General features: G+C 38.1%; 1 protein-coding gene across 1 annotated transcript; it reads left to right on the plus strand.

Moving 5' to 3' along the window:
• Positions 1–1,681: 1,681 nt before the first annotated feature.
• Positions 1,682–27,490, plus strand: LOC116243031 (plasminogen-like). The gene is made up of 19 exons (XM_090136120.1): positions 1,682–1,794; positions 3,244–3,379; positions 4,483–4,589; positions 5,942–6,056; positions 6,926–7,089; positions 7,639–7,768; positions 7,896–8,014; positions 9,248–9,410; positions 10,298–10,425; positions 10,986–11,145; positions 12,806–12,999; positions 13,979–14,127; positions 14,802–14,895; positions 16,891–17,008; positions 17,617–17,691; positions 18,644–18,784; positions 20,376–20,482; positions 21,573–21,718; positions 27,395–27,490. The coding sequence occupies exons 1-19, from the start codon at positions 1,746–1,748 to the stop codon at positions 27,488–27,490; spliced, it is 2,391 nt and encodes a 796-aa protein (XP_089992246.1). The 5' UTR covers positions 1,682–1,745.
• The last annotated feature ends 51 nt before the right edge of the window (positions 27,491–27,541 follow it).

A 27,541-nucleotide genomic window follows, 5' to 3' on the forward strand; every position in this document is an offset into this window, starting at 1 on the left:
AGTGCAGAGTTTGTGATATGGTGGTGCTGGAAGCAATCATGTTTGCAAGTCACTCCTTAGGTTGCACTGTTAAATCTTATTACACATTTTTCTGCTCTTCTTCCATCAGCAATGGAAATTTCAGTCTTGAATCATCCTCTTTTCCTACTGTTTTCATTGTCTATTGATATACTGTAGTGGGAGGAGTAGAGAAAGGAATTGAGAAAGCAAATAAGTTATTTGCATAAGTCAAATTTCCTTAAGAGTGCTGTGAGACAAGCAAGGAAATAATAAATCCTTTGGGAATTTGTTCCTCAATTAACACTTGACATCTCTGCCTGTACTAGTTTAGACTCACCTACCTTGTCAAAAAGGTATCATCTACTGCACCCTTCTGGGCATTACCAGAATAACACATTCTATAGAAAATCCCTAACAAAACCAAGCAGGACTAGAGCACAGCTTTCATGAGCAATGACGTAACTTTTCTTATTTTTAACAGAAAATAGGCACAAAAGTCTCTCTAGCTTTGGTCGATCTAAGGCTTAAATAAGATTCAAGAGAGAAAACTTTTCCATTATACTTGCTTACAGATCTAGAGCAGCTTCAGAGTTCTGCATTTTATTCTGTAGCAATTGCTATTTGATAGAAGAATAAGTAGTAGTGTTGGTAGCAAAACAAGCAAAGTTCAGCTCGTTTGTAACCCTGTTCATCATGTTCTCACACATCTCTTGGTAAACTCACCTCTCACATATACGAACTCGTAAATCTTCAGGTCCTCCACAACCACTTCACTAAGGAATGATTCCCTAATCCTGTTTCTTCACATTCTCATATGGCTGTTGCATGTACTGTTTCCAAAAACATCATTCTTCCAACACAGGTAGAAATAACTATCAAACAACAACATAAACTCATAACCCCAATTTCATCTAACCTCACTAGCCTCAGCTAAAGGCTTTATCAACTTGACAGGTAAACCAGCTGAAAGTCATAAGGCACTGAATGCCTGATTTGCCTCAGCTGAGCCCCATGGGAGGGGTAGGTGTGTTGCTGAAATGTGTGGGGCATCTTGTGAATCTTTTGAGGTCCAGGCAGTCCTGAGATTTCTTGAGATTTTGGGAGCTTTATGTGGTTAATGTATGGAGATTATACACTGTACCAAAGTAAACCATATTTCCCAAATCATGAACAAGGAAACACAACTCAGAAATGGGAAACAACTGCAGGAAGGAAGCTTATTTCCTTCAGGAAAGAAACGAGAGATAGTTGAAAGGAATTCTGAGACAGTTAGCATTATCTGGATCTGGTATGGGGATGTATTTTACAAAGTACTGTAAATCCTAAGTAGTTCTAAGACAAGTCTGAGGGCTGAAGATACCATTGCAACCTAAGGAAAATGCACAGCATTGTTTGGAATAAAATTGTGCCTAGAGATAGTTCGTATACTTTCCACCACTGTGATCTCCACTTTTGCTTTAGTGAAATGAGGCCAAGCAAACTGAGAACAAAAACATGCCCCACAAAATCAGAGAGTACCTTCACATTTCCCAGCATCCAATACAAATGACTGAATCTGATTTGGTAATATCCAATTCAAGGTTGTTTGAACATGAACTGTACAGCAAAGAGGGATCACGTTATGGGAGAATCATTAACTTAATCTACCTGCCCTGTTTGTTTGATGCCTCCTCAATCCAGTACAAGTCAATAAAAACTTTGTGCACTGACAGACACAAGTTCCAGCACCCACCAGCTGGGCCAAAATGGGAGTTAGTAAAGCCAGTTTGCTCTTTCTTCTCTTGCTCAGCTCAGGTAAGAGTTTTTTTCCTTCTGCTTTTGTGGGTGAGATGAGGGCCAAACACTTGAAATTTCTATGTTGTGCAAATGGGCCACCAAATCCACTTGTCATCACTTATATGGACAATGGTTGATTTGGGGTTTTCTGGCCAGCAAGAGCTGCTGGTGAAAAAAGTCAGAGCTGTGGTCTATCTGGTGCTTATTGGAGGTACCAGAAGAGCAACAACCTTGGTTTTTGCACGGGAACCAAATGGTCAGCATTTGCCAACATGCCAGATGGCCAGAAATGGGGACATCTTCAGCAAGTAGTCCAAAAGCCTCTGAGAAAATCCACAGCAGTCACTGAGGCAGTACCTCTAATTCAGCAGACCCTGGATCAAATTATGGAGCTCTTTCTACTGCCAAGCATTGCCAAGCATGGTGATCCTGATTTTCATCTATTATGGCAGGAGTTTAAAAGTTTTTAAAAGTAATATTTAAAACAAAAATAAAAGAGAATGAAGAAAATCTCCTTGATATTCCATGGACATCACACTTTCTCTTGTCAAAATCTTAACATAAACTTCTCTATTTTCTTGGGGGCAGCAGGTAAAAATTTAGTCTTCAACAAACTAGATTTATTTTTCCAGAAATAAACCTAGAATTCTTTTTTCAACAACTCCTAAAGCTAGGAGTTCCACTAAAGACAACATATGAGTTTCAAGAGCATCTGCAAGCTGTGTGAACCATCCAAGCTGGGGCTAAGAGAAAGCAGCTTTGACTTTCCCATGCCTGACAACAACAACCTACCTTGAAAAATGAAATAATTAAGCCACATCACTCCTGTAAATCTATAACCTAATACTAGGTATGGAAACAAACTGTTCTTAACATTAGGAACAGAACATGGAATCTTTGTGGTCATGAAAAAACTAATTAGGTGACAAATTCCTTTATGAGTACAAATGTTTGAGAGCTAATTGTGAAATATATGAGCAAATACATCATTTACATCTGATGCACATGTGACTTTCAGATATAATCACACTAATTGATTCACTAATTTATAATGGAATATTCTGTTGCACCAGAGATGTACCCTGACAAATTCACTATTAAGCCTGCATAAGCCATTACAACAAAGAGAGTGGTGGTCATTGTGAAGGATTACACTGTCATTTTATTGATTGAGATTTCTTACTCCGTGGCAAGATATATGGAGACAAATGACTGTTCAGTAACCAATGAAACTGTGGTGATTGTGATTTCCACATAGGCTCATAATCTCACATTCTCCCATTTTGCAGTTCTCCAAAATTTTAGTATTGATACCACTTTCCATCATTCTCTGACTGGTGCTTTTTTGACAGCTTTAGATAAATGGTGACTTCACCTGCCAATGCTGTATGAAAAGTGGGACACAAAGTCACTTCATAACTGCAGAATTCTAATTTTTAATGCCTGATTCCTTTTCTTCTCTTGTAGTGAAAGGAGACATACTGGATGACTATTTAAGAACAGATGGTGTTTGGATACTTACTAGAAATAAAGAGTTTTACAGTACAAATAATGAAAAAGAATGTGCAGAGAAGTGTGATGCTGAAATAAATTTTAATTGCAGGTAATTTCTGTTGAATCTTAAAACACTTTCTGCTGTTGCTTAGAAGTAAGTTCACACCCTCAAATTTGGACAGAGAGCAAACAAATAAATAAAACTCTGGAATATGTAGCTGGAAAAACAAAGTATGAAAGAGACAAAAAATGTGGGGGGTTTTGTTTTTTTGTTTTTGTTTTGTCATTTCAACACATTAGTGAAGTGGTACACATTTTCCACAAGAAACATTGTAATACAACAACACTGAGTTTTCTTCAGCTCTTTTGCTCTACACATCCTCTTCAGAAATGTGCTACTCAGAAACCAAGATGGGAACTTCAGCACGGGATGTGCATGAACACATTTGTGTAAAGCAAGTCCACAGCCCTTGGGGAACACAAGCGACTGTCATTCGGGTGCCAGCTCTTGTAAAGTCCCTCTTGGGAAGACTCCTTGTTCTTCAGAGGTCAGGGCTAGTGGCTATGCAGGCAACAGGGGTTACGTGAGGAACTGAAGGCACAATCTGCACCTGTAGATAAGCCAAGATGGGGTTAGGAGCCAGGTGCTACAGCTGTTCCCGCTACAGCTTTTCCCACACCAGCATCCTCAAGCTACTGCAGCTCTGCCTACAACAGCAACATCTGTGCCCTTTGTCTTGTGGCTTATCTCCACCCGTAAATTAGCAAAAGGTCGATTAAAAGGTGAATCTGCAGTGCATCTGTCTTTCTCTACAAAAGCCCGTGTTCCTACTCTTATACAATGCTTCCTGAAGGGCTGTTGACACTTGTTTAGCCTGATTCTGCCTTGTTTCACAAAAGAAGAGTGAGATGTTTTTAATGCATTGTAGGGGAAGGTACTAATTTAAGCAGCTAGAATGCCATTGGAAGTGTTTTGCCAATGCTGCAGCTAGCTTCTCACACAGTAACTTATTCACATACTCTCACATCTTGAAAATGCCAGCCACTTCAGAGCAGTATAAAATGTCAGTGTCTCAAGTATTGAGAACAGCCTCTGAAAGAGCCAAGTGGATATAAGAAAGTGCTAGTAAAATAATAATTTATAGAAAATTAATTAAAATTTGAAAATTTGAACTGAATTAAAGATATTGTTTCCTATGTTCTTCTCAACAGGGCCTTCCTATTCACCAAGAAAAAGCTACAGTGTTTGACATTGGCTGAAAATACCAAAACAACAGTCATATTCCACAGTGAAGATGCAGTTCTCTATGAAAAGAAAAGTATGTATATAGTATGACACTACACACTTATACATTAAGTCTATTTTTACTGCATCCCTGCATTCCCTGCTGTGGTGCTGGAGCAAATAATTGCAGGTGGTGACAGTTTCAGCAAGGTGAGCTTGAACCCATTATGAACTTATTTGGAAGTGCCAGAGAATTTGCTGTATAGCATCAAGGATCTTACATCTAACTTGGACTGGACTCAGTCAGATCTTCTTTAGTTGTGTGTTACTGTGATCAGGCATAATAAACATACTACAAAACAAAAACATACTACAAAGCAAAAATCATGCCATCTTTTCTTCCCGCTAAGTAGTTATTGTATTAACTTAGAAGAAATCAGTAGAAACAAAGCTTGTAGCCAGTCCCTCAACATTTTAAATCTGATACCTTTTACTAAAATAAAAATTGACCTGTTAACTTTTGAGTTAGAAATGGATAAAAGAGGAGTTAATGCTGTACAATTTTTCGGCATATATTGAAACCAAATAGACATATGCTTAAGTAATTAGATATTAAATTGAAATTAACTCTTCTAAATTAATAAATAATATTTGACCCAAATTATACTCTGTAACAGAGGGCTAGAAACTAACACTGGCGTAAACTAGCATAAATCAAGACACATCCCTAACTTCATCTGTTCTTCTTTACACCGCTTGCCACTGTCCAAGCTCTTCCAAACTTCTGAAAAATCTGAAGAGATACACCTGATCCTCATGTTATTACCAGAGGACATGATTTTTATTTCCAGGAGCTTTCATCTCTCAGGAAAAAGAGGAAACATTAATGACTGTTTTTTTGTGTGGTTTTTTTTTTTTTTTCCTTTGGATGCCTCCAATCTCAAATTTCATCCCACTGATCTTCCTGAACTCAGATATTCTATGATGCTATGACTCTATAATTTGTAGTCCCCTGAAGGAATAGTTGCGTGATACCTATGCTGTGAATGTGCTTATGAAAAATACATTTCAAAGCTTCTCCAGAGGTCGGTGAAAGACCTTGTTTTATATCCCAGTATTATGATAATGTAATATGCGATTTGTAGCTGTGACTTGTTGCATCTTCTTTTCTAATTTGATTTTTATTACCTTCGTAAAATGTTTCAAGAATTTTCTTCTCTAGTCACTTATTCATTTCTAACTAATGCATTTTTAAATACCTTACAGAATCACATCTCTGTGTTCACATGTGTGAGAGGTTCAAAACGTATCCAAACTGATTAACTTCAGAGTTAAATCTGCATACTCTGAGTTTTAAGAAATGTAATGTTGTAGCACTAGTGACTTAAAAAAACAAAACAAAACAAAACAAAACAAAACAAAACAAAAAAAACAATTCAATTTCAGTTTACCTTCTACAATGTAAAAGAGGGATTGGGAAGGACTACAGAGGAACAGAAGCCAAAACTTGGAGAGGTATTCCATGCCAGAGATGGGCAGAAAAATCACCTCACAATCCAAAGTAAGGCTTTGTTTATATTTGTCTTTATGTTGTGAATCGTTTCCAAGCTTCCCCAACTTTATATGTATAAACAACTTCATACTGCAAGTTATTAAAGTGACATTTTCAGGCAATTTTCAGCTCTTGTATTAGTTTTGATTCAAAGAACTGCCATGGTCTAGATAAGAAAAGGCTGCATTTTCAGCTAGGGAAGTTTTGTCTACTCACTATGCAACTTAAGGAGGTGAAATGCTTCCACCAAAACTGAATGAAAACTTTATTACTGGTGACACAGAGGCCAGAATTTCTTTCTTCTGTTGGAGATGTGAAAACAATGAGCAGTGGTGTCTTTCCAGGTCTCTGACTCCCCTGCCAGCCTTTGTTCTAATGAAAATTGGAACCACTTACTTAGATTTGTAGTTTAAAAATATTTTAGTCTTCCCAGGGAGGATTGCTATCAGAAAATTCATCAGGTGACTTCCTTCAGTCTCTGCAAGTTTGGATCCAGTTGCACTAGGTCACTAGCCTCCAGAAATACTACACTTTTCAAGTAGGTGTCTTAGGAAAAATACATCACAGGCCCTCAGGTTGCAATGAATTGATTAGATAGCTGGATACATGTAGTAGAGATGATAATATTTCTTTGAGATTTGCAGAGTCCTTATAAGCTGTATGTTCACTCATCATTGGCAATTAGGGTCTAAGAAGAGATTACTACTGATAGTTAGAAAATGGTTTTCAGATTTCGTTTATGGATTTAGAACTTGGAATCTGTTTCTCTCATTTCTACTATGAATGAGTAGAGCCCAAAAGGAACTGAGTATATTTGACATATCCCTTCTGCTCTACTGAGGGAATTGTACTAAAATATAATTTTAATACTATTACAGCTTTACACCTGAGAAACACCCCAGAGCAGAGTTGGAGGAAAACTACTGTAGAAATCCTGATGGGGATGTAAGAGGACCCTGGTGTTATACAACAGATCCTGCTACCAGATTTGATTACTGTAACATCCCAGAGTGTGAGGGGCAGGTCATACAGACTGGGGAAGGTATATTTATTTTTCTGGGAATGGGTTTTCAGCAAGGGCATAATATTATTCCTGCTGTTTGTTCTTATTTTATTATTGCAGATTGGTTTCAAACGTGAATTTAGGTCAAGCTAAAATATGAAGTTCTACTCTGAAACTTTACAAGATACAGAGGATTATTATTATTATTATTATTATTATTATTATTATTATTATTATTATTAGTGATTTGCTGGTATTGTTTTGCTCTTACCCCTACTTATTTATTTAATTTTAACAAGAGTAAAGACTAACCCAATTTCTGTGTTACATATAAAGACTCCAGTGCAATCAGTACATGCAAACATGTGACAAAGCACTCTCTGCAAATGATATCTATCTCTAAAGCTTGATTCGTCTGACTAGGCTATCATTCTGAGTCTTCTGGATTCCTTTAATCATTGTCTAGGGCAAATCCTTTTAGAAGAACAAAAAATTTCTATTATTTCTGTTTTCCTGTCAGTGTGGTCTTTCATGAGGATCAGAGTTCAAGGGCTGGTGTGAACCTTGCTTTGTTTTCATTCTACATAGAGCCTACAGTGGAGTGCATGGAATGTAATGGTGAAGATTATCATGGAAATGTTTCCAGAACAGAGTCTGGACTTGAGTGTCAGCGCTGGGATGCCCAAGAACCTCATATGCATGGATATATCCTGAAACAGTGAGTCATTCTCAGTGCTGTGTTGCCCCACTCATTTCTGCAGTGCCTGGGAGACCCTGCCTGCAATCATACTGCCACAGCTATCCACAAAGAACTTATAAGCTTATCTTTCACTTTCAATGTGCAGCTTTCCAGGGAAGGACCTGAAGATGAATTACTGCCGTAATCCAGATGGTGAACTTCGGCCCTGGTGTTTCACCATGAGCCCCACTAAGCGCTGGGAATATTGCAACATTCCTCGTTGCAGTGAGTCTGACTCCTTGAGATTGCTCCATAGGGTAGCTCTTGTAATTAAAATAATGCAAGGAGGGGTAACACAAGAGGTGACAGTTGTGAGTATCCTGAGGATATCCTTGTGAATATGAGAAAGCATACAGTAATAAGCAGAATCATTCACTATGCTACTATTGAATAAAGTCATGTAAGGTGATTGAGAGTGCAGGTGCACAATGCCAGAGGTATTATGGAAACTGACTTGTCTTAAACTACCATACTTTTCATTTCACCTGAGAGGCAGGGCATCCTCTCTTCAATCACCTTACTTTTCCAATTACCTAAGAAGGCAGAGTCATGAGAAATGCATTAGCCTCCATGGCTATATTGCAATATTTTACCTGAGTCTGGCCCATACAGCTAGAACTGCCTCTTTCTTAGTGAGGGATAAGTCCTGAGAAACAAGTTCAGGCCTCAGGAGAAAACCTAATTCAATTGTCAACTAACTTGACTATGAAGAAGAACACACTAGTTCTGGACATTTCCAAGGCACTGAATAATGACATTAGCACTGCCATTATTAGAACTAGACTGCACTTTGAGAAAATACTTTGTGTTTGTATAAGGAGAGCTTCCTTTCTTAGCATCTGCTCTTGCCAGTGCTGTAAGCAGCAGCATTTGTTTGCTAGATGTAGTTCACTTCAGCAATCACAATTACAGGTATGATGAAGTTGTGAAAGATACCACAGCCTCTCCATTTTGTGCTTAAAACTTTGAGTTTAAAGAACAGACCAACCTTTTTGAGTCCCATTTTTCTGCTCTGGGAATTACCTATACAATGGATGTGTAATATAAATGCATTTTATGTTCCCTTTTCTTTCACCTTCTGCAGGTTATGTGGTTCTATTCATTGCTTTTATTTTGATGTTCCTCATATGCCAAGCCCATTCATTTTCTTTTACTTTTTCTTCTGTCTCACAATCCCAATCCACTGACTCCAGAGCTGTACCTCTGAAGTGACTTCTTTAGTGACTGTTGTAAAGGGGCAGACACAGGGCACCCATTTGGCAGTCTGACTGCTTGTGAAAATGTGTGCTTTTGCTTTGCCATGGCTTTTCACCAGTGTAATCTCTGCTGAAAGAAAAATTTGCATGTTACCATAATAGAAAGCAATTATTATTATTTTTTTTTAATATAGTTGAAGGCATTTTCTAGCTGCAATTTTTCTATTCTTCACTTTTGTTTTTTTTTTAAATCCTGTTACAGCTATGAATCCACCAGCCTCTGGCCTGGGTTCCCAGTGTATTTCAGGGAACGGAGATGAGTACCGAGGCAAGATAGCCATCACTGCATCAGGAAACACCTGCCAGCATTGGAACACGCAGTTTCCTCACAAACATGGCTGGATTCCAGACAGATATCCCTGCAAGTATGCTGAGCCTCCTCATTTTAGCAAATATGCAAGAACGTGGTTTTCCCTTAGTGATCCAGATAAAAAGATGAGAGGAGCAGTTACACTGATAAGCTGTTTTCTCTCTTTTTATCACCTCTCACTACTGCTATTCAGGCCTTGCCCTTGATTTTTTTTTTCTGCACTTCTTTTTTTTAACCAACTTAATTCTCATTACGTCGCCTATACCTGCATTCCTCCTCATCCCACTGCAGTTGTAAGTATTTACTGCTTTTACAATAACAAAACCCCTGGTTGTGTTCTTTGACACACTTTTGATGTGCTACGCTTCTGAAGAGCAATGCTCCAAGGCTCAAGATGCTCTAATAATTCCCTGTGCTCTGAGGTCAGTGAAGCTGGGTCTGAAGAGCATTATCAATGGGCTCAGGTAGCTGGGACAAACTAGGCTTTTAGCTGTGTTCCTCTTTGAGACCAGTGGGTTGTGAAACGGATCCTGTGAGATTTTCTGGACATGCAAAACCCTGTCCATCATCACTGCAGACAGCTGTTGAGAGCAGAGAGCACTTTGCACCATGTGACATCCAGCTTTGCCTTGTTCTTGCAGAAGGGGGTCAGGCGCACTAATGGCTTGCGTTTCAAAGTCAGCTATTACTGCCCTATCCCAGTCTCAAGAAAAGAGGAGAAAGTGCAAGCATCACAGAAACTCTTCATATGACATCATCATTTAGACTATAAATTCAATGGCTGTTGACTAGCTCCTGAATAGTGGTGAATGAGGTAATAAACTTGTAAAAAGAATGAATATAATAACTGACTTAAGTTCTGCATGCAGCAATTGTGAACAGTCTTGTACATAACTGTTTTTTACTCCAGTGAGTTATTCAAAGTGAGTGTTTCTGTTTCAGGGGCTTAGAGGAAAACTACTGTAGAAACCCTAATGGAGAGAAGAGGCCTTGGTGCTACACTGTCAACAGCAGTGTCCGGTGGGAATACTGTGCAGTTCCCCAATGTGACGGGACAGAACAGAGTGCTGGTATGAGTAGTGGAGTGCACTTAAGGACATCAAAGCAGAAACACACTTCTTGCTTCTCATTGTGAAAAAAAAAAAAATAACAAAAGAGGGGACCTTGGAGTAGCTTCCAAGGTTCAATTGTAACAAAATCTCCTGTGAAGTACCCATTGACTTAAGCAGAGAGAGCAACAAGGAAGTGTTCGTTCAATTAAAAGGATAAGAGGACGTCAGAAATTTAACATAATCTGTATTCTAGAAATAGAGACAAAATCACTAACATCTATCACCTTTGAGAAGTTTTCATTTTCAATTCAAACATTTCCACAAATGCCAAAATGAAACAGAGGAATGCACCCTCCACTGGCCAGCATCTGATATATGAGAATAATCTGTGAAAGTTCTAAATAACTTTGTAAATGCCCTTCTGTTTTTCACGCTGGCTAACATGCTCTCATAGAAAGTCTGCTGCAAAAATGAGTCTATCCTTTTTATTCTCTTACTAATTCAATGTTTTCTTGTGCCTACTCAGTACAATCATAAAATCATGATGCAGGAGATCCGTTTCTGTTTTTTTGCTGCAGATGTGGCTACACAAGTATTCTTGCCAGAGGAGTGCTATCAAGGCAAAGGCTTGAATTATCGTGGCACAACTTCCATCACTGTATCAGGACGGAAATGCCAAGCCTGGAGCTCCAAGTCTCCACATGACCATGGAAAGACCCCAGAAAAATTCCCAAATGCGTATGTTTATCTCACTTTTTTTCTCTATCTGACAATGACCAGTGCTGAAAGAGATTTTGTTATCTCAGCACATCTGTGCTTTAAAACACTGATAGGGAATGTATCTATAAAAGATAATTTCTTTCACTATAATTTTACCAAGATTCAGAAAATATTTCCTATTAGCCTCATTTTTCTAAACTGTGTTTTCCTGTTTTTGAATTCTTATTAAAATACAGTTGTGTTCTTTTATTCATAAACCTGAACTGATGTAACCAAATTTGGGAGGCTTGAATCCAAAGTTTAGGCATCTGCTGAAATATGCATTTTATTTAAGAACTTGAGAGCTTTGCAGTACTTGTTTTCTACTTGTTTTACCTGAGGAGAACAGAGCACGTATGTTGCAAAACACATGGACAAGTACATCATGGTTTAGAGACACTATTTGAAACATTCTTTGTGGTTGGCACTGGACATACAGAATTGAATTCACTGAATTTTCTAATTTGATTTGTTTACTTTCTTCTCCAGAATAAAAATACTGGATTAATAACAACTTAGAGAACGAACCATAATTACTAATGTGCCATGCAAAAACAAGAGAATGATATCCATATTTGCTATGATATCCATAATTGCTTGATGGATCACGAGTATCTGTAGGAATCAAATGGTGGGGCCAGGCTCCTTTCATTGGTGCCCAATTGACAGAACAAGGGACAATGGGCACAAGCCCAATCATAGGAAGTTCCGTACAAACATGAAGAAAAACAAGGACTGAAATACTATGACCAGAGAGGTTGTGGAGTCTTCTTCCCTGGAGATATTCAAAACCCTCATAGATGCTTTCTTATATAAGCTGCTTCAGCAGGGGGTTGGACCTGATGATCTCCAGAGGTCCTTTCTAACTCCTATGATTCTGTGATGGGCAGGAAGGTTACTACTTTTAAAAAATTTCTTCTTCTTTTTTTTTATTTAATGATGCCAGCCTGGTTTTCAATTTCTGTGACTGATTTTTTCAGTCATATTTTTGTCATTGAAAGTACTTACATATTGAAACTGAAACATCCTCAGAGGAGACACTGTTTTTCACAGACATTTTAAATAATTGAAAAGCAGCTGTGAAAATGTGGAATTAGTGTGTTCTGGAATTTTTTTTTTTAAAGTATTTTAGTGTTTTAGGGATGGGAAAATTCTGCAACTCTGCAACTTGCTGGAGAGAAGAATTCCAGTTTCATTCACCCCAGCATATTCTGTGCACTCCCTGAATTACCATGTGTTTGTTCATTTTTAAATAAAGTTAATAATAATAGTAATAATTTGCATGAGTATTTAATTTCTATTCTTCTTCATATGAGAAAGAACCCTTTGACATTAAAAAAATAAAAATCTTCCAGCATATTTATAGCTAATTTGCACATTTACATGGTTATGTATGCTCACTTTGAAATAAATTCATTGTCATAGCTGCCATTTATTTACCATATGCATATATTGTGGCCCGAATTTAACTCCAATTTTATCTCAGCCATAGATGTTTTTGGTGGTAGTAATATATCTGGCAATAAGTAAAAGAATTAAAAAATGTATTTATCTCTGTGTAGAAGATAGCTTTTTGGAAAGGTGTTCCTGTGATTACGTTCAGTCTTATGCAGCATGAATATTTGTACTTATTTTGCAGGGATTTGAGGGAGAACTATTGTAGAAATCCAGATGGTGATAGCCGCCCATGGTGTTTCACCACAGACCCCAGCGTTCCATGGGAGTACTGCAGTCTCAAGAGATGTGATGATCATACTGAGGAAGCCACACCAAATGACCCCCCTGCAACAATGGCACAAACTGTTGGCCTGACTATCCCCCCCGTGACATCTGGTAACAGCTGGCATTAGCTGTCACCTCCTCTACAGTCTATGGATCAAACAAATGGCAATCTAACACAATTATTCTTGAGTAGTGCTACAACAAAACAGGCACATCTGTCCTCTGACAGTCACAACTGTGTTGCTGAATTTTGCAGCAAATTCTCCTTAACCAGAATATATCCTGCAGCCTGTATCATTTTACAGTGCATTCTATGAGATATCATCTTCATTTAGGAGAATGAAAATAGACAACACTGCTAGTGTTTCTGTAGCTGTGTGCTATTGAAATACAACAATAATAAATTTTCAGGGAATTTTGTTTGTGCCTTGCTTTATTGTTTTTAGGAGGTTGTCTTAATCCTCTTGTATTGTTCATAGGCAACTGTGTTTTTCAAAATGTGAACACCAAGAGAAGTAGGCTTTTGCTCTATCCTTTATTGCTTCCTTAATTAATAGTCTATGTTGGTCAAAGCAGTGTGACTTTTCTGAATGCTCCATAGAGCTCCACTGAATAATTGTACTGCAAAGGAGGGTGACAGGGCTGAATAAAAGATTCATGCCTAAAAGGCACTGTGTACTCTTACATGCAGAAGGAGGAAGTACCTGAAGCAACGTTCTTGGAGACAACAATTGCTTTCTCAATGTAATGGGCTGCTAACTCTTGAACATGATTTTCTCATCAAAGGTGCTTCCTAATATTAGTTTAGTCGGGATCTTACAGTCTTCAGATATTGCAATATGCTTCAGAAAAATCTCAGCCTGCAGTTCCTCGAATATATTGTTTCGCAGTTCGTTTACCTGTATGTCCAAGAGAACATCTTGACAGGCAAGAGATCGCCACACACGGTACACCTTTGCCTTTCTGCTAAAGGCAGTAGAGAATGAGAAGGTCCTAAAAGTACTTAATCTGGCTTAGTTCTGCTTTCCGCAGCACCAGCACGTATAGATTCAGTGGATAACAATTGTTTCCTTTTCCCTTTTTTTCACAGACTGCATTAACGGCAATGGTAAAGACTATCGCGGCACAGTAGCAAAAACTGGAAATGGCAGAACTTGTCAAGAGTGGAGTTCTCAGAGCCCTCATAGCCACAAATACTTCACTCCTCTGACTCATCCAAGAGCAGGCCTGGATAAAAATGTAAACATCTTCTACTGCCACTGGTGTCATTGAACACTGACTCCTTTCTCCATGACTCCTCAGCAAACATTTCACATTGAATCTAAGTGTACCTGCAAATCATTATGCTGATAACCCATACCTATAGCAGTGGTGAAGAGGGAAGGATGCATTTTATAGTACTTAAGATGTTGGTATTTCAAGTATAGATGTACAACATAGAACCGATAAGGCTTCCCTTATTTTTTGCAAGCACCAGAGCAATGCCTTTTGTTATCTGCCACCAACTGAGCAGGCTTCTGGCAAACTCTCAGGACTAACCTAATTTGCTCTCACTGATTTCAGTGGAAGAAGTATCAGGGCAACAGTAAACACCTTGTTTCAAAACACCTAGTCATCCTATGTCAAACTTTACTTAAAAAGCACTAGAATTAGGCTGACTCCTGGTGGATTTAGAAAATGATAGCTGCTTTATCATATTTGTCTAATTTTACAGTTGATTTTGATATGCAGAAAATAATGAATTTTGTTTAGAGGAATTTTGGTTAGAAAGTGTTTAACATGCAGTGAGGAAGTGGTTGGGGAACATAGTTCATAGTTCAGGTTAATATCTTTAGAAAACATGCACTTATAGAATTCTTCATAAAGTGGCTAACATTTGCAGTCTTCATTCTTTGTTTTTGTAATTATTACAGTATTGCAGGAATCCTGATGGAGATGTAAATGGTCTTTGGTGCTTCACAACAGATCCAGAAAAAATATGGGAGTACTGTGAAATCCCGCGCTGCTGTAATTATCCTTAAAGAATTCTCTGTTTTCCCTTTCTGCAACACATGGCAGTTACAAAAAGTTTTAAATTCAGCTACAAACAGATGGAGTAGGTAGTAACTTTAGATTTCAATGTAGGGCAGTTAGACCAAGCCAGATGCTTCTAATATTCAGCCGTTTAGATAACCTGGTGTTGAGAATCCTCAATAAGATGTTTTAGTTAACCATTCATGCGTTCTTTATTATCAGAGAAGCTGAGCGCTTAGGGTTGCTACATGAATTTTAAATATCTAATGAAGCTGTGAAAAGATGTGTTCTTTCCCTGGTGTCCTCAAACAAAGGAGAGGATTTCCTTGATGTGCATGCTAGTCTTATCATGCACTTTGTGGCAGGACTAATGCCTTGAGAAATAACAAATAACGTTTTGTGTTAGTTTGGAGAAGCAGAGATTAAAAAAAAATCGTTCTCATGATCTGCTGACATAAATTTTCTTCTGACCTGGATGTAAAAATAATTTGTCCCTTGACATTTTGCTTTTCTTCTGGGGTAGGGAGTGAATTTGGTCCTGAATATTTTATGCAGATTTCCATAATTCAGTCTTTCTATTTATTACACTGAGCAGCTGTAGTGTCTGCAGAAAATTCAGCAGCAAAAGATGTCTTACCTTCTGTGGTGCCCTAGGAATTGATGCCAATAATAGCTCTGGTGTACTGGCAGTGCTGCTTAGCTCACAGAGGCAACTCACTTGCTTTGCTCTTCCCACCTTTGCCTGAATTTTGACAGATGTTTGTGTATCTATACACATATATACACATATATATGTACACACACATACATGTGTATATCTAATATAGACATTACATATGTATAAATATAAATATAAATATAAATATAAATATAAATATAAATATAAATATGTATGCATATATGTTTGTGTATATATATATATATATATGTTGGGAGTATGGAAAGTCTATTTTTTCTTCATCTCACGTATTATTTGTACTACTGTAACATCTAGAGGCCAGGACTATATTCTGACTGTGCAGCAATACATAATAGTGAAGAGTGATCACTCCATTACAAGTATGTGATATTTGTCAAGCTGGCCATCTAATGTGTTCATCTAAGCAGTGATAAGTTACAATTAGTAAAAAAGTGCACATCAATTTTGCCAACCAGACCTAAGAGCTGCACAGATAAAAGATTACAAAATGTTACACAAACAATAGGTACCACAGCTTATAAACAAACCTGCTCCCTGGAATTGCTGTGATGGAACTTCACTTCTGAGATCTGATTTCTTCTCAAAAGAACTGTGGGATACTCGATTTTTAAATTAAAGTGTCAGTCTTACAGTCTGTTGCCTTTGATTGCTTTACTAATTGTCTCATAGTAAAACTAGCGTTTCACATCCATAGAAGCACATAGCTCAGGAAGGTGTTACTTGGCTCCTTAAGGAGAATCCAAACTCAATCTATTGGATTAACAGGAAACAGAAGTGTGAGGGCAAAATTGGAAGAATCTGTGAAAAGGAGACAGAGAGTTAATTTCTTTTATAATTCAGTGATTGGTTTGAACCCAATCAGAGCGTAGCCTGTAAAGTTTAGAAGAATTTAGGAATTCTTATTGTATTGAATCAACCTGGCCAATAAACTTACTTGCTTTAGCTCTCTCTTTCCTTCAACTTCCTCTAAAATTTTCCTATTTAGGTAGGACTCATTGTAGTTTTACCTATGTTATCTGACCATATCTAAATCTTTGACACAGCTGGTAATTTTTGTCAGGGAACTTGGTTTCTCATCATGTCAAATATCATGTATTAGTACCATGATGAAATGTTCCAGATAATGCAACCCAAACCAACATAAACAGTGAAAATCTAAAGAAGATATAAAAAGCCTCATCTCTTTCTCTTTCCATCAGACTACACTGTGAGTGGCATTATAGAAGTGAACCAAAATTCTTCATTGTAGCTTTTTTTTTTTTTTTTTTTTTTTTTTTTTAATGTTGTAGCTTCTCATGAGCGTGACTGTGGAAAATTCTCAATGAGAAGTGAGCGGACCTGTGAGCAACACAGCATGTGTGATGCATCTCCAGGGTTTTGGCCTTGGCATGTCAGTCTCAGGACAAGGTAATGATATTCCAGACTGTATCACCATCCCTGAACATCAGGATTTCACAAGGAACAGGCATTAGAAAGGGATTGGTACAAAACAATGTATATGCTTCTGGAGATTAGGTTTGGTTTCTATATAAAATACCTTAACATATAAAATTAACTTTTTTCTTTCTTTTTTTTTTTTTTGGGGGGGGGGGGGGGCTGTGCATAACGTTCACAGAAAGTTTCTATTGGGTCTTTAGCACAAAAATTCCCTTCTGAATATCTAGAGGGCATACTTGCAGATACATTTAGATTTACTGAAATGGAAAAGGAATAAGTCTCATTGAGGGTAATGACAATTAATTGCATTCTGCACTGGGTGAGTTAAGCCCAGAAATACTCAAATCTAAATTTCTATTGTGTTAGAAGTTATGTGAAGACTACCACCTCTCTGTACAAAAATAAATGTAGGTATGGCATTTCCACCACCACAGAGTGGCAGAACAGGAGATGAAGAAGTGCTTACAGAAAGGCTAGTGAAAGTTTCTACACAATTGTTGACAATCATTATTATAAATAATATACCAAGAAAAGTTAAAAGTCTATAGCAAGATAGGTTATTGTATTCTCTGTTCTAGTACCAACATGCATCGTTGTGCTGGCACTCTGATACATCCACAGTGGGTCCTTACTGCAGCTCAATGCTTGCAAGAGTGAGTATCAACTAGATTAAGGGACAGGTATTTCTTAGAGCTGGATGAGAAAATCAACAGAGGCACAAAATGTACCTGATTGGGCACTTGCTGATCTTGAGAGATGGTTGCTTGGCCTGTGCTGCATCTGCACTATCTCTCCAAGTTAAAGCAAGCAAGCAGCATCTCTAATGTCTGAAGTAAGCAACTGTGTGTCTTCGGGAATCATTTTGTAAGTTAAAGCCCTAATAACTTTGATGACTGATGACTGAGAAAGATGAAGTGGCTCTTCCTAAATTCTTCTGAGATGTAAGGATTTTCTGACTATGCAGCTAATGTCATTGCATTGACATAATTGCATGTCATTCTTGTTTTCACACACCAGTATGCAGGGTTCCAGTTTTTCTTTTTTTCCTTTTGTGTTTATTACTTTTAAGAGCTGTGATTTTACTTTTAAAAGCTGCTTCATCACCTTCCTCTCACCCATCATTCTTTTGGTGGTCTACGGAGAAATGTGTCTTTGCCTTTGAGGCTGCATAGAGTAGAAAGAGGACTTCTGTCAAGAAATTTCCTGCTGCTTGCCATATCATCCCAAGCAACACCTTACTTCTTATCTTTTTTTATCAGCACGTAGACTCTTCTGCCACTTCCATTTCCAGAAAAAAAAAAAAAATGGAGAGCAAAACAGAGGCTACTTCCTCCATCTGCCCTTTCCAAAGCACACTGAAAAACATCTGTGATGGTATCATCCAGAGAGACATACACAAGCTTGATCAGTGTGCCTGGAAGAACTTCATGAGGTTCAACAAAGCAAAGTGCAAGTTTTTGCACCTGGGCCACAGCAACCTCCACAACTAATACAAACCCAGCCATCTTGTAAATTGAAATTCTCTGAAGATATCAGGAAATTTTATGAATGACATTCCTGAATACACGTATAGATGTGTAACGTTGCCACTGTCATTTCTTCCAGGTCAGTAGAGCCCTCTTCCTATAGGATCTTTCTTGGGATACAGAACCTAAATGCAGAAGAGCCATCCCTACAAATCCGAAGTGTTCACAAATTACTGAAGGAACCCAGCGGAGCAGATATTGCTCTGCTAAAACTGAACAGGTACTGTTTCAATCAAAGCTTTCCATTCTCTCCTTTATTCTGAAATCATGAATTATCTTAACCTGGATTTGTGTGAGAGTGTATTATCTTAGGGATCTGCTCAATGGCAAATGCTAGCATCTCTCCTGCTGAAAGACCTCACTGGCAGAACTTACCTACACAGTTTAGGAAAGACAATCTCAGGAAAGAAAGGACTGCCATGGGGAATTCCACTTAGCACCTGCTGACTGGAGCTCCACTGAAACAGGAAGTATAAAAATAAATCCAAGTAGAATTCCATCTGGAGGATCTTCTGCTTGGAGGATTTTCCTGATGAGCTGTGAGCACCAGCTGAAGTTTTGGCTAAGAGGCACCAGGATTTCTTCAGCGAGCAAGTGAAAATGTCCAATTTCCCTGCCAGTGCTGTAGGCCAGGCGGCATGCAGAACTCAGTAAAATCAATTCAGCTTGAGATATAGAAAGAATTCATGTACATAACTGTCAATTCCTGAAGTCCTCATTTGCATCTTTCTTAGACATCTGAGCAGTCTGCTCTGAAATCTATGCATTTATTTCAACTTTGTTTCCTTTCGGAATGATCCCATAGAGTTTCTTCTTACTCATCGGTTTTCCTCTTGATCTTCTGCTCACTACATAAGTTGAAGAGCATGAAAACTTTGTGTTTGACCTGAGAGCACTTTTCTTTTTAAAACATTCACCATAATATTTTCAGTTTTAATGAACGTAGAACAGTTACTTTCACTTAAATTTCATCTCAGGCTCTCTGTTTTTCAGTTAATGACAATCCCACTAATTTCAGTTGAGTACCTGAACACTTCCTGCGTGCCATAAATAACAACTATGGGTCTGGATAGCGATCCATCATTTTCTATCTTCAGACAACTTTGTCTGAGAGTTGCTAAGGGACTGAACAGCCTAAAGCAAAGATCTCCATAAACAACATTTTCATCCCCTGAATAACTTTCCTAGGTCCCTGTCCATTCCTTGTCAAGCTTCATTCCAATGTTGAAACTTTGAGGCATTATGCTGCGATAAGGAAGAGTTTTATTTTCATATTTACTTTATTGAAGGAAGTAGGATGTTTGACAGTGTGTGAGATCCAAAGTTGCATCAGCCATTAACCAGAGAAAAGATTTTTCTGTAACTTTAGCTATGTCTACTTATTCATTCCACTTATCCATTCATTCCACTTCTTTTGAAGTCCCTGGAAATGTTCACAGCCTCCGAGTTAGAGAGGATCTGAGAAATCAGGATCACTGCAAGAGCAGCTACAGTTGGGCTTAAGATTGTGCATGTTCTTTTAACTCTGACTGAGTAACTTGAGACCAGCTCTCTAGCACTATGCTGCAAATACACTCACATTTGTGGCTTTGCCTACAAATGTATCTCAGACTTTCAGCTGCTGATAGGTAACTTTTTTTCAGGAACTGATCAGGCACCATTTTATAATTGTCTGTATAGTTTCAAAGTATCATCATCTTCTTTACCTTTTCCCATCTCCCCACTTTCTTGCAGAGCTTATTGAGTTTGAAGACTGAACAAGTGGATGATCATTTGTCTAAGTATCTGTTTTTTGTTGGTTTGTTTTCCAGTCCTATAACAATTACTGACCGTGTAAAGCCAGTTTGTTTGCCTGAAACAAGTCTGATGATGGAAAGAAACTCTGTATGCTTTCTAACTGCCTTTGGAAAAACAGAAGGTAAAGCATATGCAGTGGGACTGAAAATTAAAGGGGATTCTTAAAACTTTTTCTAAAATATGTATACTTTTGTAATCTTAAAAAAAAAAAAAAAAAAAAAAGGATTTTGCAGAAGATTTAACTAAGTCAGAAATTAACAGGCAATGATATTCTATTTCTTTCTCACCACGTACACACATTTTGCCTCTCTCAGCATATAAGGAATGCCTTTCCCACCCGTTGTGCCAGACAGCACCTTAGCAATACTCTACCTGTAAAAAGAAAAAACAGAAGTTTCTTAGTGCATGCATTCATAAAATCAAAAGAAAAAAAAAATCTCAGCAGAACAAGTTTCTGCCTCTGTGTTTCACCATAATAATCTTTCACATGGGTTGCAACGCTTCTTTCTCTTTCTTGTGTCATTTAGCTACAAAGCTGATGCTATGAAAATAATGCTTAGCAATAATCACTCTATCAGTGGCGTGGTTCATCAGCATTATCAACACTTTTCTCCAGTGCAGACAGGGTTTTCTTGTTTACCATGCCACACGGTGGCAGCAGCTTCTTACATTCATTTCATTGATCACTGCCACAAGAAGAGGGTACAGTCTAGTTTTCAACAGGCCATTACAACATTTAAGCTATAGCAGAAAGAGGGTCTTGCCTCGTCATGAAACTAGTTATTGAAAAGAGGAACAGAGATGGAGCCCCATACCTAAATACAGCGTATTATAGGAACATTCAACTGTTTTTCCAATCTGGTAAACACTACATTAAAATGATTTGAATTCTTTCAAGCCTCAAAGTAAGTCCAAGCTTTTTCCCTTGATATAAGCCATAGCTACCATACCATAATTAAAGCCTAAAATAAACATGATTGTTCTGCATACTAAGCATCTGTCTTTATTTTGTAACACTTTACAAACTGCTGTTGAGAGGAATGATCTAATTACTAAAAATTTAAAACCTTTAGTGAGACTCCAGCATCTTGAAGTACCTATGACCAAGCTGGGGACTGATCCCAGCTCTTTCATTGCTCAGGTCTCACTGCATTGTCACAGTGCCTAGGTTACCATTTATAACCGTTCTATTTTCTTGGTCATTCTCAAAGGTACTGATACAGGCAAAAGATTAAAAGACATTGAATTCCCCATACTTGAAAACAGAATGTGCTATCGTCCTGGATTTTTCAATGGAAGTGTAGATAACCATGAATTTTGTGGTGGATTCACTTTTGTGAGGGTACATCACTGCAAGGTAAGAATAATTTAGTTTTGAATGTGAGCAGGTCAAATGTAAATTTTTGTTTTCAAGGCTTCATCAGTTCAGGGTCTCTGCATGAAATGTGAAATCTTTCTTCCCTCACTCTGTCAATCAGAATAGCCGCAAAATTGTGTAGGATAATTTCTCCTTCCTCCACAAATTGTATACTGACATATTCTGAACGTACTAGTAGCCCAGCATTGTGAATATTCCATCCCAGCAGAAAATAAGCCTGGGATATGCCATTTGGACTTTCCTTCGTTTCTAGAGACAGAGGGAAACCAGTGAATGTTTCTGGTTCCCACTTGACATTGTACCAGTTCTTTATTTAATCCTGATTGCTAATGCTCAAATTGTTCCCACTTTTCAAATTTTCATAAATTTAAGATAAGACTTTTAAAATGTGATTTTCTTTGTGGAGGATATCGTATTGGGTACTTTTCAGTACAAAGCTGATGACTGTCTGAGCAAGTAGTCAGTGCCACTACAAATGCTACATTCAAGAGTATAGATGGTGAATACACAAATCATTAAGTTTATGTATTCGTATCCTGCCTTGCCTGGGTTTTAAGAAACAGCATAATAACTATTATATTCATTTTGTCTGGAATCAAGTAGGCTAGAGAATGCAGAAAACTAAGATACTTCCTTTTGTTGTGTAGCCAATCTCATGCTGATCTGGGAATATTCCTACACCCATGATTGGTACTTTGATCTCTCTTCTCCAGACAAAAGGAATGAGCTGTGTGCTTGGAAAAAAAAACATTTTCCGCTTCAAATTTTTGTTAAAATAAGGAGAAGAAAACTCTCTCTACAGCCCTCACCTCAGCTATATTCTGAGGCCTTCAGAGTTACCACAGTGTTATTCCTGACAGTATTTTGTTGTTTGCATGTCTAGTGCCTCTGCTAGAGGAGTTACCTTATTCTCTTTTCTCATCCCTAGGCTGAAGTTGGAGGACCTCTAGTCTGCCAAAATAAAGATAGATTTGTCCAATATGGAGTCACTTCTTGGGGACTGGACTGTACCCAGCCATCAAAGCCCACTGGTTTTGTCCAAATTCCCAGCTTTCTCTCTTGGATCAAGAATGTAATGGTTACCCACTGAATCTGGACAGCATTCCAAGCACGGTTTTAAAAAAGAAATAATTCATAAGAATCTTAAATAAATATCATTTATTGCTGAGAATAAGTAGTTGCTGCAAAGCAATAGCTATGTTGACCAATTATGACTATTTCAGTACTGTGCATGGATCAGTCAGACGTGTTGAATGTGACAGTGGCTGTCAGGTTCCTTCTTCAAACATCTCTTATGAGACAAAGCTCTTTCTGTTCAGACATCCATCGTTCTCCTTTGCACATGCAAGTAATTAGCCTATGTCTAGGTTCAAGGTCATCCCCAAAACCTGTGCAAGAAACTCTCATCCAAACAGGCCTGGACCCATACCCATCACTGGCATCTGTCTCCCCCTCTGCTGCTCTGGGACCAGGAAGCTAACAACCAAACCCAGACCCTGCCTTGAGTGAGAAAAAGCCAGTCTATGCTATGCCCATGCTGCCAGGAGATGGATGAAGACTCTGTGGGCTTGTTTCTCCCTCAGGCTAATTCCCCCCACTCTCACCAGCCAGGATAAGCTTTGAATTATGCCATGCAACCATTTCAATTTCCTAGGATATATGTATACATGGAAAAAAATGACTATCACTAAACAACCTTGTGTTGAACCAAAACGAAGCATGCCACAGAAAGAATTCAGTTCGCTGTCATCCGATGCAACACACTCGCTAGCTTAATATGTAACTATAGTTCTTAGCACTTCCCTACATAGCTTTCCCCTTGTAATAATCTCTACAGTGTTTTTTGTGGTGAATGTTTAAAATGGGCTCAGAAAACTTGTCTACTTTCAGAACCTGCTGAGTGCAGTTCTTCCTTGAATGCATGAAAGGCTTGCTACTGTCTGGCATATTTTGTCGATTTCCTATGCATTGTTGTTTTTCTGCCAGTAGTGCTAGTCTTTCAAAGAACATTGGCACAAATCCTCAGTAATAACTCGGTATAAATTGTTCCTGTTTTTCTTGGTGCCTGTAAGACATTCCTCAGTAGTAGTAGGCATTGCCTAATGGACATCTGAGGTATTTTATACCTGTATTGGTATATGCTGGGCCTCCTGATGGTCTGCCTCCCTAAGCAATACAATTGCTTGCAGAGGTTTTGTACCAACTGCCTGTAATTTGCAGATCACTGCAACACACATGTATATACTCCATTTGAACCCAACAACACTACTGTTTTGAATAAACCAAAGGCTATCGTTCTTGATTTCAAGACCATTTTACATGGAAGCTCTCATCAGAGTACTACTTAATACTATTTGGATAAATACGGGTTGACAGTCAGGATAGTTCTCCCTAAACACCCTACAAATATGACAATTTTAATGAGACTATGCATTACATTTGGAAATAGGGTTTCTTTCCAGAAATCCAAGGAAGCGATTAGTATATACCTCTACAGGATGTTTTCATACTCTCTTTGCCAAAAAGAGAATATGATGTTGTAGCAATTAGAAAGATCAATGTGGTGGAACGGTGATACAGGAGGTATAATGACAAAGGGACTACAAGACAGAAAGTGTTACAAAAAGAAAAGTGCTCACCCATCTCCAAAGATCTAGGCTTGCAGGAAAGACTCCCCAGTAGCAGTCAGCCCTTAAATGAGGTCTAAGAGAGGTGCAGTAAAGCTCCACTCCTTCTGGCCACACAGCTGAATTGCTTTCACCTGTACTCTCAGGGCTGACCAGGTCCTTTCCCCCCGGTGCTCAGGTGCTCAATCAGTGGTTCAGGCTGCCTCAACAGTTCCCATACAGATATGTTACAGTCTTTTGGACACTTAGCATGTAGAAGTGGCATATCTTTCAGAAATTTGAGATAAAATATAATTGAAAATGATAAAGCTGGTCAGCACATTTTCCAGGATTTCTAGTGCAAAACTCCCTGATCTTAGTTGAGGAGTCTGAGAAAAAAAAATTAAAAAGTTTCAGTGTTGCTCCCAGCAAATGCATGCATACTACAAAATCTTTTTTCATTGTTTTGGTCTCTTTCATCTGATAGAAGTATACAAAACCTTTTATCATTTGCACAATATGTATTAAACTGGAACCATCACAAACTATTTATAAACACAGATATTATTGCTAGTTTTAGGCACTGGAATGTAGCTGTGCAATGATGGTTTAGTGCTAGATAATACATCTAAACTTCAGTAAATGACTTCAGATCTTTACAGGTACAGAGTATAAGATTCTTATGAATGATATTTTTCATTTTGTTAAATGATAGGGTCTAAATAGTAAGCTGATGAAACATAACCTAATTTCATTGTCGACCTTTCTTGAAACAAGTTGGTTGGGATATAGGTCCCAAGGTCCCCACCAACCTGAGTTATTCATAGAATCTGTGAAAAGAACAACCTTGGACAATGAATGTGGAAATGTCACTGTAAATACTCCAGACAAAAAAATATCAGTTTCTCTCAAACATATATGCAGATAAACACAAATGTTCAGATACGCACGTATGCAGACACACAAAATCTGTTCACTTTTCTATTCAAAACATTAAATTAATTCTAAAGTTGATATTCTTACTCTACTAAAACACCATTAAAAGTCTCTTTGACTCAAGTGACTTGAACTGATCCCATCCAGCACAGCCTTAAGTGGAATATGACAACATCATTTGCTGCTTTGCCCTTTTAGCATTTCATTTTATCTAGATTAAACTGGTGAGAACATCTTTCCTTTATGCAAGTTAATGAGTCAAGAACAAGCATGGAAATTATCCTACATGTAAGTGACAGCTAGAAACTACTGACAATTTCAATATACATATTGTTTGGACAGTGGAGATGGCTTGTCTCTCACTTCTGAGACTGACATAGGAGCAAGGAGTTATAAATGTTCATTCTCTTTCAGTGACATTTCTAAACAGCTAATTTTATCACTAGTTCTCAGACACTGAAATCACCAGTAAACAACACACTGCTTCAGGAATCATTGTATAATATAATGACACAATATAAATGTGTAAATCCATAGAAAAATAGCAAAAGTAAACCTTACAAATAGTAGATACTTGCAGGGGTATTTGGAGGAACTTAAGCAATTGTTGGGTTATATGCAAAATTTGTTTCTTGACTTTACCAAATTTTCCGAATTATACTCATGGTTTTTCCTCCATTTTCTGTTACACATTTCATTTTCAATCAGTCCTAACCCTCACCCAAGGACTCCCAGTAGCAGCAAACAAAGCTTAAGCAGAAGTGATGGAGATGAGCTCATCCACAAGGGATTCTGCACTCTGTGTGTGTGTGTGTGTCTAGAGCAAGGATGGAATTTGATTTTAAAGTGGCTGCCTCCTTCTTTCCTGAAGAACTTCTCTTCCTGCTCCTGGCAGCTTCTGCCTTTAGAAATCATCTACATTTTCCTCTGAGTTTGCTGCACAAAATGCTCTGTGGCTCTGTTACTCAGGGCAATGTATCTCTCAATTATGTTCTGCTTTTCTACGAAAAGAAAGTAAGAATATCTTCTTCTATTTCCCAGCTGGCCATGTATCTATGACGTACTATTACTCTCCAGAGCTCAAATAAGAGCTTTAGGTCACACTCACCCTAATCTAACAGATGTGTCCTTCCTTAGAGCTGCCTTTTGAGAATTTCCCTCCAAAAAATTGAATCTTCCCTTTGATCCTTTCTCAAGTAATTGACATCTAAATGACTGTTTTCTGTCTTTTCCTTATTCTGATAGTTAGGAACACTAGGTCTATATGAATTTAATACATTGTAGCCCATGTTCTGACAATGTTTGCAAATTCATTTGCAGGAGATTTTCTGAGCTTACAGTAAACCCAATTTCAAGGGTCAACTTCTATTTAAAAAGCCTTCTACCATTGTTTACATTTTAACCACTATGCTAACGAAAGTACCCTGACTCTGAAATGAGATCTGATAAACTTCCACACAAGGCCCACCTCTGTGGGCCTCACAGAGGTCAAATAAGCGAGAACAAACACTACAGAATCAAAACTGGGAAAAGATTTAGAGAACACATGGATCTCACAAGAAAAAGAGAGAAAAGGAGGAAGACAAAAGTAGACAGATAAATCAACAGATTACAAGAGTGCGTTTCAAACACAATGCCATGAGAGGTCACATCTTTGTTACAAAACAGCAGTGAGGAGCATCATTCTGGGAGATGAAACACTTCTCCCATTTTGACATTTTCATGTTTTCACGTTGAGAACTCACTCTCATACCAGAATTGATTGCTGACAGTAGCTCCATGATCAATTTTCCATGATCAAATCTGTTGGGAGAGATTATATTTCCACAAACCTGGATTATCATATCTGAAAGGAATGTAAATCCAAGTTTTATTTTCTCAGGAGCAGCTGAACTAGATGCATGTTAAGCAGATTTATGACAGTGAAACTGAGAGGAGAATTGTACCCTAGAGTACTTCTTTAAAAAAAAAAAAAAACAAACTACTTCACTCATAGCCTTATCCCAAGACCTCAGTACAATGCAGTTTTGACTTAGATTAGGTGAGACAAGGTCGTAGATGCCTAACTGTTTTTTAGACGGAGCTCATAATTCTATGAACTTTTTGCCTTCAGTTGCAGAAGCCTGAACTTCACGACCCAGGACAGTCCATTCAAGCCTGTTTTCCTCATCCAGCATTCAACTCCTCCCTGCCTCAGGCAAGTCACTAGCATATTTGATTTAAGCCGTTTTGAAGCTACACCAGTGACCTAACATGCACG

The sequence above is a fragment of the Phasianus colchicus genome, chromosome 2 (assembly GCF_987193195.1).
Source record: "Phasianus colchicus chromosome 2, bPhaCol1.hap1.1, whole genome shotgun sequence".
Lineage (NCBI taxonomy): Eukaryota > Metazoa > Chordata > Aves > Galliformes > Phasianidae > Phasianus > Phasianus colchicus.

Coding starts and splice junctions, on each gene's coding strand:
- LOC116243031 (XM_090136120.1), top strand. CDS start 1,746: ATGGGAGTTAGTAAAGCCAGTTTGCTCTTTCTTCTCTTGCTCAGCTCA. Junction 14,896..16,890: donor CTGTGAAATCCCGCGCTGCT/GTAATTATCCTT, acceptor TTAATGTTGTAG/CTTCTCATGAGCGTGACTGT. Junction 17,692..18,643: donor GCAGCTCAATGCTTGCAAGA/GTGAGTATCAAC, acceptor CATTTCTTCCAG/GTCAGTAGAGCCCTCTTCCT.